The 14,830-nt window shown below is 37.1% G+C and overlaps 3 protein-coding genes across 4 annotated transcripts; 2 read left to right on the top strand and 1 right to left on the bottom strand.

The window, feature by feature from the left end:
- Nucleotides 1–495: 495 nt before the first annotated feature.
- LOC145212903 (beta-1,3-glucan-binding protein-like) lies at nucleotides 496–4,625 on the bottom strand. Its single transcript, XM_080081148.1, has 9 exons — nucleotides 4,570–4,625; nucleotides 3,893–4,119; nucleotides 3,408–3,565; nucleotides 2,910–3,014; nucleotides 2,644–2,702; nucleotides 2,201–2,318; nucleotides 1,477–1,684; nucleotides 648–787; nucleotides 496–577 (listed from the first exon to the last, which is right to left on the bottom strand). The coding sequence occupies exons 1-9, from the start codon at nucleotides 4,622–4,624 to the stop codon at nucleotides 496–498; spliced, it is 1,152 nt and encodes a 383-aa protein (XP_079937274.1). The 5' UTR covers nucleotide 4,625.
- A 1,323-nt stretch (nucleotides 4,626–5,948) lies between these two features.
- Nucleotides 5,949–9,871, top strand: LOC145214263 (transcription initiation factor TFIID subunit 2-like). The gene has a single exon (XM_080082760.1). It carries the CDS (start codon nucleotides 6,037–6,039, stop codon nucleotides 9,529–9,531), a length of 3,495 nt encoding a protein of 1,164 aa, XP_079938886.1. The 5' UTR covers nucleotides 5,949–6,036; the 3' UTR covers nucleotides 9,532–9,871.
- On the top strand, nucleotides 9,872–14,535 carry LOC145214264 (leucine-rich repeat-containing protein 61-like). Of its 2 annotated transcripts, XM_080082761.1 has the most exons (6): nucleotides 9,872–9,937; nucleotides 11,619–11,861; nucleotides 12,258–12,470; nucleotides 12,752–12,820; nucleotides 13,195–13,251; nucleotides 13,943–14,535. In XM_080082761.1, the coding sequence occupies exons 1-6, from the start codon at nucleotides 9,910–9,912 to the stop codon at nucleotides 14,146–14,148; spliced, it is 816 nt and encodes a 271-aa protein (XP_079938887.1). In that variant the 5' UTR covers nucleotides 9,872–9,909; the 3' UTR covers nucleotides 14,149–14,535. The 2 variants fall into 2 exon arrangements, with proteins under 2 accessions (XP_079938887.1, XP_079938888.1); XM_080082762.1 differs by lacking the exon at nucleotides 13,195–13,251.
- Nucleotides 14,536–14,830: the final 295 nt, after the last annotated feature.

Here is a 14,830-nt window from a genome sequence, read left to right on the forward strand (position 1 = left end):
AAAAGTACGGTGTGAAACAACAAAAAATGTTGCAGTTCGTTTAAACTATTTAAACCTATTTTGCTTTGATTGAGCTTCAGATCAATGTTTCCAACCAGAAGGGTGAGATGTTTATAGGGTATGCGAGAATGCTGAATAGTTACGGTTTGGGATTATAGTTACTTTCGTGAAAATAAAGAACACGGTAGGAGAATTGGTTGCTAATTTCTCGGCTATGAATTATATTAGGTAAAGGTAAGTTCCAAAAATCTTTTCAGTTGAGTTGTTGTAAAAATGTTGCGACCAAATAAATCGTTTTTTTAAACTGGAAGATATTTCTTCTTTGGTGCCATGCAGCTCTTTTTTCTTTTCGCAAAGAAATCTAATTCATGCTCATGCTTTATACGCTGTTTAACTTTCTCGGGCTATATGCCATAGTGTTTAGCGTCTGTCTCTGTTGCAACTGTATCGTCAAAAATGACAACTTTTAGGCAGGTTTCGCTTTTATTACGGCGATTAGTTTGCCCAAACGCGAATGGTCTTCACTTGAAGAGCTGCGTTTTCACCATTGTTTACATCAGGTTGCCATGTTGGATACCTGCAAACAAAAATTTTCAGGTTACCAAAACATAAAAATGAAGTTTTTGTAACAAATCAAATCAATGTACCATGAGTCCTTTCCATCCCAGAAGTCCTTCATAGCTGTTGGTGATGCGTTGTTCCATGGTTTTGCCCCGTTCCCATTTATCCATTCATCTGGGAAGAAACCGTTTGTGCCTCCGACAGCCAAGTTGATAATCAAGTAAAACTACAAAAAATGCCAAGGTAGTGAGACAAACTTTTCAATTCTGATAATCGTAACAAATAAATTTAATGCGTTTTTATTTTTAACCGGTTTTGTTATAAATATCTTAACCCGTGAGTAATTACTGTCAAAAAGGGAATTTTATATTTTTTAGATGACAATTAGATCATAACGTTTACTTCCGTGACTTCATATTTCTGCTGTGACTTCAAACTTTTTTGAAAGGCGATTAAAGCAATTTTTGTATGGTTGTAATAAAAAAGACTGTAATAAAAATGTACAGATATGTCACTGTGATGGAGCCCGAACCCGAAAGTACGAACCCGGCCCCATTCATGTCGATTTTAAGAAACCCGGTTAGGCCCGAAAGTTTGATTGACAGGCATATACATTGAAGCCTCGGAAAAGACCAAGACAATAAATACATTAAACAATAATATACAGTTGGTCTTGAACAAGGCGTTTTAGGGCTGTCTGACATTAGATCAGGTCCAGCAACCGGTTTCTTAGCTAATTAATTTTTTTGCAAAAACATACTGACACAGAGTGTAAAGTCAGGCCCAAATCAGGCCCGTTTGTTTAAAGAAACCGGCCCGAACCCGAACCCGGCTCGAAAAGCCCAGCCCGAATCTTACAACTCTGCTGTAATGACTAACATTTGCCAATGCAAAATTCATAAAACACCTAATTACCTCTTGATCAAAGGGCGTCAGTTTGTTGTTTGTATTTTCCCATGGGTTAAATGCACCAGGGGCCTGAGAATCAAAATCACCGAACCCCCAGAAACCATCCTCACCAGGATCGACCTTCATGATCTCGACATCATCAACGTAAAAGGTAACGGAGTCCTGGTTCCAGTCAACAGAGTATTTGTGGAACTCGCTGGCGAGAGTTCCATGGCTAAAACGGGTAGTAGATTACGTTAACAGGGTTAGTAGGTTACGTTAACTATGTAAAAGCGTGTCGTCAACTTGGGGTATCGTGACTAAACGCGCTATAGCTGTATCATTAAGTGACAAGAGCTCACAAAAGAGTAAGTTTGGCGCACCGTACATTATAATATTACCATAATAACCAATTTTTAAATTTGAAATGCTTTGGCAAAGGATGGACAGTATTGCAAAGCATCAAAATGGGTATATACAATTCATATGTAAGTTTGTGTTTCGATCCAAATATGTGGACGACATCATAAAATTTCTTTTATCTTTCTGTAAGTTAGAGAAAAATAATAGAAGTGTCTTTGTCATACAATAAATTGTTTTCATGGATTTCTTATCATGTAAAAAACGTGAAAGTTGGAGTGAATAGGTCAAGAAACTAAATAAAAAAAAACTGTTTAGTGCTTGTCAATTTATTCGTATGTTCACTTAGCATTTAGATAAACTACAGGCATAATGTGTTAAGTGAACTCACTACTCGGAAGTGGTCTTGGTGTAACCGTTCAATGGCCAGTACGGGCCCCAGTGCATTGTGGATCCCATTGCGTCATTTCCATGCGAAACACCTGAGCTGTCCTTGAGGTTGGAGTTGCCTATAACAAAACAGAACATTAGTGCATTTATTACAGTGTTCTCGTTTAGTTTGTATCTTTTTGAACACCAGCTGTTTAAACTTAGCCATAATGAGCAGGATATACAGCCCCATCCCAAAACTAAAACCCAGCACCAAATATTCTGTAAGCCATTGCATTTTAGGCGGCGGTACGAATTTAGCGTTATTTTGAGACAAAGTTTATGTGCCAGAAGTTTGCACCATCTCTGTACAAATGAGAAAGTACGAAACTTCTGCACGATTGTGATTTTTTCACTTGTCTTTATTCACAGCTTAATGATGGTCTGTTAGGTAAAAAATGTTACCTCTTGATTCAAGGATGTCAAATTCACCAGATGCTGGCCATTGTCCGTATTGGTTGGTTCTAAAATGTACAGAGAAACAATAATAATTACCTTTTCACTTAAAACTAATAGGCAATATATAAAACAAATTCAAAACTTGCAAAGAATCAGCTACGGAAAATAACATTTGACAATACAGTAAGTTATTCTTTACATTGTTTGGTTTTATCTGATTTTCCAACGGTTGTATAATTTGCAACTTTATAGTTAGTATTTGTTTTGCTCACTTGGGAAGCATCCAGATTGCGGGCCAGAGCCAATCCCCTGTCGGCATTTTGGCTTCAACGTCAACACGGCCGTACTTGAAGCTGAACGAGTTCACTGTGCGAATTCTGTATGAAAACGAAAGTAAAATTACACGACAGACCCCGCTAACACGAATACCATAAGCCAGGGGGTCTTAAACGGAAACAAATTGTAAGGAATTTCACAATGCTAAGTAAATCGTACAGCATCTTATTTGTGATTTATTACAAATGTTGACTTAATTGTGCCATTTTCGTTTTCGTTGCAATGCCCAAACGTTTTTGTCAGTGGTGGGATTCAAATTTTTTGTCAGTCGGTTCTATCACAAAGTCATATTTTTCAGCCGTTTCTGTTACAAAAAGTCCATTGGGAGTAACCAGTAATTCTTATCTGTTCGCTGATCTCATAAAATTTCGTGAAACGGTTCTATAGAATCAGTGCGAACCGGCTGAATCCCACCACTGGTTTTAGGTCATTACCTTGCCGATTTGGCTGGATTGAGGTAGTTGGACCCACTTCCAGTTCTCATGCATCCCCAGAAAGAGTTGGCTGTGCAGAGATCGGCCGGTGAACCGCCCCAAAGATCGACTGTTCCAGATGACAAGAACGACTCCCCGTATTGGTCAGCGGTCAGTGTCTGAGGAAATGTTTACAGATTTGACATAGTGGTGCAGTCACATTTAAGATTAACAGTGTCAAAATATACCTGCGTCAGAAAAGTCAATAAGTTACGCCTAAACTCTATTGGGTAGCCGCTTTATCTTGTGACATTCCATAATGTACTTTTATTGCGTTGAAAGCAGTTTTGTTCGAATAATTTGAGAAAACGAACCTAATGTAAAAAATCTTTCGTGAATCGAGTAATCTTTAACTTGAAAATGAATATTTATCCTTAAGCTGAAACCGTCCTTAATTTTATGACAAAATTTCACTCCAAATCCGATTACCACATGTCGCAACTAACCGGTTTAATGAACAGAGTGTTATCCCTGACGTAACTGTTGCTCCTGTTGTTGGTGTAAATCTGAAATTCCCAGTTTCCACCTCCAGACATAGTGAGCTCGTGTTGCCAGCGTTCCAAGTCAAAATCGTCCCAGGTCTCTTCGAAGATGAGCCCATTGCATGGGGCTACTTTCATATCACACACGGAGCTATCGCAGGGATAGGAGGAGCACCCACTAGATGGAGCGCCTGATAATTGTAATATTTGTTTGTTTCTAATAGATTCATCCGGGGAAGGAACTTGGCCGAATGTTCCAGGGCGCCTGACCCATATACAGACATAAAAACATTACCCTAATGGTCCGGCACACCTGACCCATATACAGACATAAAAATAACTTGATCGGGATTCGTCCCCGGGAGCGTCCAGGGTTCGAACCCAATGAAAAAAAGATTCGGTTTTGCTAATTTTACAAGTTTATTTGATATTGTTCTTAAAAACACCGATGTTAAACTTTGTGTTTTTCTAAAATCGTACTTTGCGAAAGGGTCTTTAAACTATAAAGAATAAAAAGAAGCATTTCTTAAGCCGTGTCTTTTCAAAGTAACTAAAGCATATTTGTATTGAGTACGTCTCTTCAAAATATCACAAATAAAAGCGTAGTACTTGGTTTAGTAAAGAAATATCGTCAAAAATACCTGAGCATGTTGCTGCAAGGCAATACAGGATTGACAGCAGCAGTGTGAAGTTCATGGTGTAGATCTGTAACCAAAACTAATCAAAATAACCTGAAAAGGTGGCATAAAATTGATTTTATCTCGAATAAGCACAACAAAAAAGTGCTAAATAGAAACGTCTTTACATTTTTGCCTCAGTCCAAAGATAACCAATTCTAAAAAAAGTAAATTTAAAATCAACGTCAAACAACAATTAGCTAAGCTAAAAAACTATACCCCATATTTAAGACATAACTATAATTGGCTTTTCCGTTCATAGTTTTTTATTACCTTTGTTTCTATTACCTAGTTGTAGTCTGTTGAAGGTGGATTATATAGCCAATATATTACAGTTACTTGATAAATGGGAAAGATGGCACCTGTCGATGTACGTCATTAGATAAGGCAATATTTAATGTGGCTATACCATGACAAAGTTAAAACAGTGCTCAGTCACGCTACAAGACCGTCATAATATGATACGTTGCTAATAAAAAACAAACATTGCCTATGATTGACGTTGATATATTCTTGTCTATGTTTGTCTATTGTTGTGTCTGTTTGCAACTTGAAGAGAAACTACTAACGGGGCCTACCGAATTAGATGTATGAACTTTACTTGCAAAGTTTAAATAATTGCCAAGTCACGTCTACAAAACTGCACCTGTCTTGACCAGTAATTTGGAGCCATTATCCTTCATTGCACGCTCACGGTAAATTTTCGCATAAAACGCGTAACGCATAAAAAACTGATTTCTATGAAAAAAATTTTAAAAATCCAATGAGTCATGTGTTGCCGGCATTTCCATTTTTTGCAAGTTGCAAGTTTTTTTTCACTTTTATTCATGTTTGTAATTTTGTATTTAACTAAATTGAGATTGAGCATAGGGTTTAAGCGTGTGGCACACAATACACTCGTAAGAAAACAGTTTTAGGAGATTTGTCAAATAGGTTTGTCCAAAATCTGTGCCGAAAATGATAAGTGTTCAAAAATCGCAGTTGTGCACATGTTCTTGAAATCGTGAAGTGTGATCAGAAAGAAGCCGGTCAAGAATCCCAATTCCCAATATTTCCAAACTAAAAAAGATCTGAAATTTTGAAATGAAATTGTTCTTATATTTTATTATTGTCAGCATTCATTTCAATTTACAATACATGAGTTTGTATGCTTTTTTTGAAGAACATCATTCATTTCAACAATAATGCTGCTACAACTAGAATAGACAATAAATTGCAGACTTGAGAAAAGCAGCTTTAGCAACAAAACTGACAAGTCAATTTCTTCAAACCCAGATAAAAAAATAACTACCCATATGTACCAGTATACCAGTAAAACATTTGCTCCTTTAATGTTGAGTTTATCAATTTGTTTTTTATTCAGAAAACAATGAACTAGGTGTAAATCTTTACATGGTTGTTTTTAAGAATTGAACAACACTGTGTGAGAAAATGGACAGAAAGGGGAAGAAAAACGATTTCCAACGTCCATTTAAGCTTAGCCACCAGCTGTTATGCATTACTTCAATCAACTTTCAAAGAAAAGCGCTGATGGGATGTGTTGAATTGATGCTACAACCAAGAAAAGGGGACATGAAGTCAGTAAAAGTGAACTGCAAGCAGGCAAGGATTCATCGTGTTTGTGTGGACGGACATGAAGCATCATTTCAGTACCAAGATCCATCACTAGATCTTACACAGCGTGACCCAAAATCAAGAAACCTGGAGTTTTTAAGCTCCTGCCACTTGACAGCAGTAGAGAGTGTGGACCAAGATTCTGGTTACCATGGTGAGGTGACAATAAAACTGCCCTCGGAGGTGCATAAAACTGTAAAAGACCAAAAGCCGATTTGTGTAAGCATGGATTTTACTCTCGAAGACCCAAAGGGCGGAATTCATTTTGTTGTACCGAAAGGTGAAGGCTCATACAAAGAAACTGGTGCTCATTTGTTTACATACCGACATGAAAACTCTGCACGCTTATGGTTTCCATGCATCGATACCTATTCAGAGCCGTGCACTTGGAAATTAGAGTTTACAGTCGATGAGACAATGACTGCTGTATCTTGTGGTGATCTTGTGGAAACAGTTTTTACTCCAGATCGAAAGCGCAAGACATTTCACTACATTCTAAGCATTCCAACAGCTGCACCAAACATCACTTTGGCTGTTGGACCTTTTGAAATTCTTGTGGACCCTCATATGCATGAAGTAACACACTTTTGTTTGCCGAAACTTATGCCATTGCTGGAGCATACAACTGAAACCTGTCATGAAATCATTGAGTTCTTTGAAGAGGTTCTCAGTTTTAGGTTTCCTTATTCATGCTACAAGCAAGTTTTTGTCAGTGAGGCATATCAGGAGGCAATACCTTATGCCTCTGTTGGCCTGTTCAGTGTGAATTTGCTTTACAGTAAAATTGTATTGGATCAGACACCAATTACTAGAAAGCACATGGCTAGGGCGCTGGCTGAACAGTTCTTTGGATGTTTCATGGCTCGAGAATCCTGGAATGATTACTGGGTCCCAGCTGGTATATCTGGTTATCTATATGGCCTGTGGTTAAGAAGCACTTTTGGAAATAGCGAATACCGACACTGGATTGCTAGTGAAGTGGAAAAACTATGTCAATATGAAACCACATATGGTTCTGTTATCCTACATCACAATATAAAAGAATCTTCATTTACAAGGCATTTTCCTCACCAACATCCCCACACTATGTCACTGCAGCACTACAAGATGCTCAGATGCAAGGCACATCTTGTTATGAGGCAAATCGAAAACCGAATCGGTGCACAACTGCTCTTGCAAGCTTTTAACAAGCTTCTGTCATTGGCTAATACTTCAGCCCAGCAAAAAGTTCTAAGTTCCTCGTGGTCAACCATGTTATTGTCTACTGCTGGTTTTCTTAAATCAACGTATTCGGTTTCTGGAAAGGATATTTCAAATTTGACAGACCAGTGGGTAAAGAAAGGTGGGATCGTGTGCTTTCGTGGCAGTTTTGTCTTTAATCGAAAACGCAATGCTGTAGAGCTAGATATCAAACAGGATTTGCTTGGTAAAGGCACACAAAAGTATGTTGGGCCTTTAATGGTTCGGGTACAAGAACTTGATGGATCTTTTAACCATACAATTCAAATTGAAGAGAACACAACCAAACACGACTTGCCTTGTCACTCAAAAAGTCGAAGAAACAAACGAAAAAAGATACCACTCCTTAATGGGGATGAAGCTGACATTGATATCAATGCAATGGACCCGGAATCTCCTGTTCTATGGATTAGAATTGACCCAGATGTAACCATGCCTCGAATTGTTCAGTTTCAGCAACCAGATTACATGTGGCAGTATCAAGTCCGCTTTGAACGCGATGTTATCGGCCAATCTGAAGCGCTGAAAGTATTACAGCTGTTACCTTCCATACCTACGAGCACTGCCTTGACTGATATCATTGAGAACAAGCTATACTACTACAAAGTCCGCATTGAAGCCTGTATGTGCCTTGCAAAAATTGCTAATGCTTTGGTTAGCACATGGACTGGTCCCCCTGCAATGCTGAACATTTTTACCAGGTTCTTCTGCTGTGAGACTTCACCACCAATTGTGCGAATGAACAACTTCAGCAACTTTCAGCAGTATTTTATTCAGAAAAACCTTCCAGTTGCCATGTCGATGCTTAGAAACATGAATGCAGTTTGTCCTAAGGAGATTCTGCAGTACCTTTTGGATCTCGTCAAGTTTAACGACAATTCAAACAACAAGTATTCGGATAACTACTATCGAGCTGCATTAGTGACATCGCTCAGTAACACCATTACACCAGCGGTGACAGTTTCCGCTGAACAGAAAATAACTGCTGAATCGCTTTCAGCTGATGTAAGAGCAATCATTGATGAGGTTACACGTTTTTTGAATCTGGAGAAGCACTTGCCTTCATATCGTCACACCATTACTGTTAGTTGTCTACGAGCAATCAGGAACATGCAGCGCAATGGCCATCTCCCAGCTGATTTTGAAATCTTTAAGAGCTATGCAGTGCATGGCTTTTTCCGTGACGTCAGGCTAGTTGCAGTTGAGTGCCTTGTTGATTTAATCAAGGTGACTTTAAACAGTGATGAATTATATTGGCTGCTGGATCTAGCAATTCATGATTCTGTATCAGAAATTAAGATTGGCATATTGAATGCATTAGTAAGGAACCCACCATTTACCAAGGACTCAAAATCACCTTTGAACAAGTCCAATCTTGTTGAAAAATTGTGGAATTATGTAAACCATGAAACATTTTATGACCCTAAGCTGCGATGTGAAGCAGTTGACTTGTATTACACACTCTTTGGAAAAAGTAGACCCAACTGTCTTCCTGCTCCACAGTATGGGGTTGTGGTAAATCTGAAAAAGGGTAAAACACAAATAAACCCTGCCAATGAAAGGCCAGAAAAGCGTCCTTATGATTATGTTGACTCTCCTGGGACCAGTAAACTCAAACGACCAACATCAATGCCTGTTGTAACATCTCAGTCCGCAGAGCAGCCTTCAAAACTTAAAATGAAGATCAAGTTTGGCAGCACATCACGCAGCCACAGTGTGTTAGATACAGATGACGTTTTAGCTGCTCAAAGCCTGCTTTCACTATCTCATGTTGACATGCCTTCACGACCTTCCACACCTGGTGGAGCTCAGGAGCACTCAGGATCTTGGAACTCGCCACCTAGTCATTTACACGAGGACTTTTCGCATGGGCCGACTCCAGTTATGAAACAGGACACAATTCAAATGCCACAGCCTTTGACTGGAAGCAAAGACAAAAAGAAAAAGCGCAAGCACAAACATAAGCACAAGCATCGTCACCGTGGCGACAGCGATTGGTCGTCCCCGGCAACTCCTGCCAGCTCAGTAAACTCACCCTTTGCATCTGTGAATTCTCCCCTTAACTTTGACTAAGTGTGAACATTGTTTTTGCTATTGTTGATAAAAACAGTGTATTTTGGTTCCAATTCATGGTATGTCACAGTTTTTCTTTTTCTTGTTGTTTGGTAAAACCAGGATGACTTTGCTAAAATTTAAAATTTAACTTTGCTAAAATTTTAAAAATAGTGAAAATTTTTTTCACTTTGTTGACTAAAATGTTATATATGTATTCGTTTTCCAAAGTGATAGTGTGAACACTGCCTATTCAAATTCGTTTTCAATATGATTAACTGCTGTTGAAGTATTTTGGGGATGTATATTGTGATGTTCCAGTACCCATTGTTTTCCACCTAAAAACTGACTTTTTTTCTAGTTGTAAGAATTTACTAAAAATTTCGTTTTGTTGATAAAATGACATCAAAAAGTGAAGATGCTTCAGGTAAGCATAATGGTTTTCTCAAAAAATCTCATCACAAAATATAATTTCACACTATATCTTTAATTTATACACACTTTTTATTCATGGCTCTGGTAAACTGGTTATCAATGTAAGAAGTATTTTTCTTGCTTTAAAGGTATGAAATGTTTTTTTAACATATTTTTATCCAACATAGGCTTGTAGGGTAACCCTGTGGCAGGGGTGCACAACCTGCGGCGGTCAGGTCGCATGTGGCCGCTGAGACAAGTTTGTGCGGTCAGGACCATGTATGCTAAAATACATGTACTGGCGGCCATGACACAACTAAAACTATTTAGCTAAATATTTTGATTTTCATACTGCTGTAAACAGATGATTCGCGAGATGGTTACCAGCAGGGGCGGATCTAGAAAAAAATTGAGGGGGGTGTCCAACAATTAGTTGCGAAATTGCCTGATGCGATACTGACGTTGTATGATACAATTCGGGTACTAAACCCGGAATTTGCTGTTTAATCGTATCCACGTTTTGAGACCTGAGTATTATTAGCCCGATGCACCTTTGAAGTCGCTCTGTTCTGATGTTTGCTACAAAAAATTCAACGCGTTTCGCGTTAAGCGGCAGAGTACTTTGTCCAGAATTGCAAGCAAGTCCAAACCAGAAAGTACAAGACCTCAACCTAAATTGCAACTTCGTCATGCCGCAAAGGCGAGCAGCATATCTCTTATTACCTGTTAACCAAAAGACAAAAAAAGAAAAACAACTATTGATTTTTTGCAAAATCGTTAAAATTTCCAATTACGGCTCCACTATCTAGCTTACTCAGCAAAACGGCTGTTGCATGATAAACGTGACTGTCAGGCAACCAAAATACGCCAGTTTCTCAAAAAACATTTGAAGGACTGAACGCTTTTTTGAAAGGATGGTTCACATTTAAAGTTGCGCAAAGTTAAGAAATGCAACAAAATTGGTTACTATGCAAGGCATAAATAATGCCAAGCATTGACAAGTTACCAATTACATGTACCTTAACAACATGGTTCAAAGTACACCAATCGAATATTGGTGACAAACAACTACGTGTTTGGTGGGTCATAAACTATTTAGCATTGAACGTTTTAAATCAGTTTAGTCGGATTTAATATTGTTTAACTGCGAAAACAATTTAATACATTCCATTTAGTGCAGTCAGCACTTTTGACTTCCGCGTCCTTCATAAAACCCTTGTTACGTCACAATAGACTTGTCACACCCAATACAAAACGATAGAGGCGCAAGGCTTTAAAATAATGACTCTCTGTAATCATGCAGCGGTAAACGAAATGTTTGGTCTATTCAATTTACGCACAACTTTTTTAAAATGGGAGTTCGGCAAATTTTACCAATTTTCTGAGGGGGGTGTCATAACACCAAACACCCCCGTCTAGATCCGCCCATGGTTACCAGCCTGTGGTAACCATATGCACCAGGCTTTTTTATCCGCTTATTCTGTGCAAACAATGAGAAAAAACAGCCACAGCAATCATCACAATGCAGATTATGATGTCATAATCAATTAGCTCTGTTCAGGTAAACCTATGCACCAAGTTAGAAATTGAAATAATGACCTGCAACGCGACCGTTATAGAGAAAAGGTTGTGCACCCCTGCCCTATGGTATTAAAATCCTTCTAGGCAAAACTTCAGGCACCAAATGTTTTTAGGTGATGGTGAAGGAAGGATTTCTCGCAGAAAATTGCTGCAGTACGCTGGTGAATTTGATATTGAAAGTGTCCATTTCCTTAAACTGTCAAACATGGACCTTTTCGACATCTCAGTGCTTCGCGAATCCAAGAACATTACCCGATTAGATATTTCACACAATCGACTTTCAAATATTGAAGCCATCGGACAATTAAAATCGATTACTTTTCTCAATATCACTGCAAACCAAATCACAAATATTGGTACATGTACATAAGTTTTTTATTCATAACTTGAAGTCTAATAAGTTAAAACAATAAAACTAACCACATTTTTTTTATTTCTAAGCTATGGGACAATTAAAGTAAATAACTTTTTTCAACATTACCACAAACCTATTTAGCAATATTGGTCATTATAAATAGGATTTTTAGTTTATAACTTATACAAAAGCCTAATTTCCAATTAAAAACAAAAAAGCTAAAAACATTTTTACATTTTTTTATGTTTTACTACTAACTAACTAAAAAAAGAACACTTTATGTATATGCGACATTTAAAGAAAAATTGCTTGTTATTTGGGATTATTGTTTGCGTGCTGTCCTGTAAACTCATTTTACTCTATTTTGGAACTACAATTAATTTTTACAATGTTTCAGACTGCCTTGCTGGTTCGGAGAGTCTTGAAGAGCTTTCAGCAGCTGGTAATCTCCTTTCAAACACTGAGCGAATCAAATGTCTCATGGGATTGTTATCACTAAAACAACTCAGACTTAACGATAACATCAACAAACTGACCAATCCTATCTGCAAGATGCAAAACTATCACAAGTCTGTACTTCAACTTCTACCTTCACTGATAGTGTTTGATGGTATGAATATCAATCTTTATTTTCTAGAACTGATCTATAATGTTTCCTTTAATTATTTTTTGGAAGTGGGCATAGACACAAGTTTATTATATTTGTTCACATTTCTTTAAGTTTTTTCACACAACATTCTATTACATAAATGCATTCCTAAAAATTGTTAGCTGACATTATCCTAAGAGTTTGGCTTTAATGCTGTTTTAGAATCCACCATATTCAACAAATACTAAACCACCCTAATTTGATTGAATTCCTACACTTGAAAAGTAGTTTTTGTTTTGTAGGTGAAAGAGTGAATGGCAGAGGAAGTGAATTATACAAGATGTGCTGTGAACTTGACGAACAAATTGAATGTAAGTTTTCTTAGTTTTATTTTTAATTTCCCAACCCACATATGGTATATATATATCGATACCTGCAGTACTAAGTTAGCTAATTGCTACACTTATACTCTACCGATACTGGTAATCATAAATATTTTAAGTAACAGCAATTACGTCCATCTTTATGTGTAACTTGTAAATTCCACTACAAAATTTAAGTGTGTTATTCTTTGGATTTCACGTACAGACTTCCTAAAGAATAGGACAAAGCTAAAAACTATTTAGAAGCATAACCAAGATCTAACATTTACCGTATAAAATTCAAGCAAACATATATACATGACCATATGTACAGTAAAATGACAAAAATATGAGGTACTTTATTTCTTGCAATGATTGTGCAGCATTGCGTCACAGTGATGCATGCCCATGTGATAATTGTGCTGCAGAAACAACGGATGGTAAGACATTTGCTTTGGTGTGTTCAAGTTTTATGTTGCCAATCAATTTCCTTCGAAAACAATTTTTTGGTAGCTCCTTTATTTCTTTCACTGAAAAAAGTGTTTTTATGTGCTGTGTATGGAATATAGTATTCAAATGAAGTGATTATTTTAAGATTTCTAGTTTGCCTTGATCACGGGTGGTATGATTTCAAAATACCTGTTTTATTTTTGTTTGTAGTACTGTGGTGTTTGTATGTTTGTGTTTGCTATACTGGTAATGGCAAACTAGCAATCAGACCAAAAGTGTTTAACTGTAATATATACATTTCGATTACGTCTTTTTTATGTTAGAATAATATGTGAATTTTTGGAAATCACAATTTAAACAACTAACAACTTAAGTTTGAAATTTCATTCCAGTTTTCTACTTGTGCTAAATTTCTGCGTTTCAATGTCAAAAAGTTGATAGATCTTTGGTTAAATACAGTGATTCTAAACCTAGGGACAAATTGAATTTTTTGAGAGGGGAAGTAGGATGATCATTTTTTAGTTACATGTCGTTATAGTTTGTATCTATAATATTTTTTTTAAATATTTTTTATTTTTAAAAGGGATGAAAAATTATAATCTCAACAATGAAAAGGTTCATCTAGATTAAGTTATTGTACTACGTAGTTTTTAATTAATAACCACACAACGTATTATACAGCTGGACGCACGTTCGGTCCCGTTGCTCATCGCCCCCTAGCAGAACCATGGATAAAACCAGGATACTTCGCAATCAAAGAGCCGCCAGTGGGCGCCGATGAGTCGTCTCAAGCATTTTCCGAATTGGTGAAAGACTGCAAGCGGGTCGTGGACCAGGCTGCTTTGAGGCTAGAGCGATTCAAACGAGTTGAAAATACGAATGCATGAAAGTGTAAAAAATGTTTAATACTCTTTTATAAATAATGGTTTGTTAGGTTAGTACATGTGTGATTAAAATTGGTTAAAAAGGCTTTGAAAGATTTTTAACAACTATGAATTGATTTGTATTTTTTGCAATTGATCTTAAATCTGTTTGTACTATTTTTTATCTTCATATATAATATCTTAATTGCATAAAACCTCTATTTTATATTTTTACGCCTTTAGGGAGATCTATCTTTGCGAAATTTATTTGCGTATTGTTCGTTTTTTGCTTTCACTGTGATTCTACGTTTTACTCTGTTTTAGTACGAGAATGTTGCACGTTTTGAAAACTTACACTTTGCTACGATCAGAAAGAAAACAGTGAAGCCGGTTTAAACTGGTTTTAGTCGGTTTCTGCATTTTGCCAAACTTTCAAACATAATCAGGAATTGTACTAACACAAGAAATCACAACAGACAAATTTGCTAAATTCCGTTGGGTGGCGCAAAGAGCTTTCGCGAATATTTCAAAAGCAATTTGTGTAAAACTGCTGACAGCTATAGGGGCTGGGGCGAGGTTTTACAATAATAACAATAAAATCTACCTAAAAACTTAATTCCTATTAACTGCGCTCTTTACGCTTCCAGTACAGGTTTTTGACAAACTTTTCTTGTGCGAGCTTTTGAGTCAGTTGCTTTACCGCATA

The sequence above is a fragment of the Phallusia mammillata genome, chromosome 2 (genome assembly GCF_965637545.1).
Source record: "Phallusia mammillata chromosome 2, kaPhaMamm4.hap1.1, whole genome shotgun sequence".
In the NCBI taxonomy this organism is placed as follows: Eukaryota; Metazoa; Chordata; class Ascidiacea; order Phlebobranchia; family Ascidiidae; genus Phallusia; species Phallusia mammillata.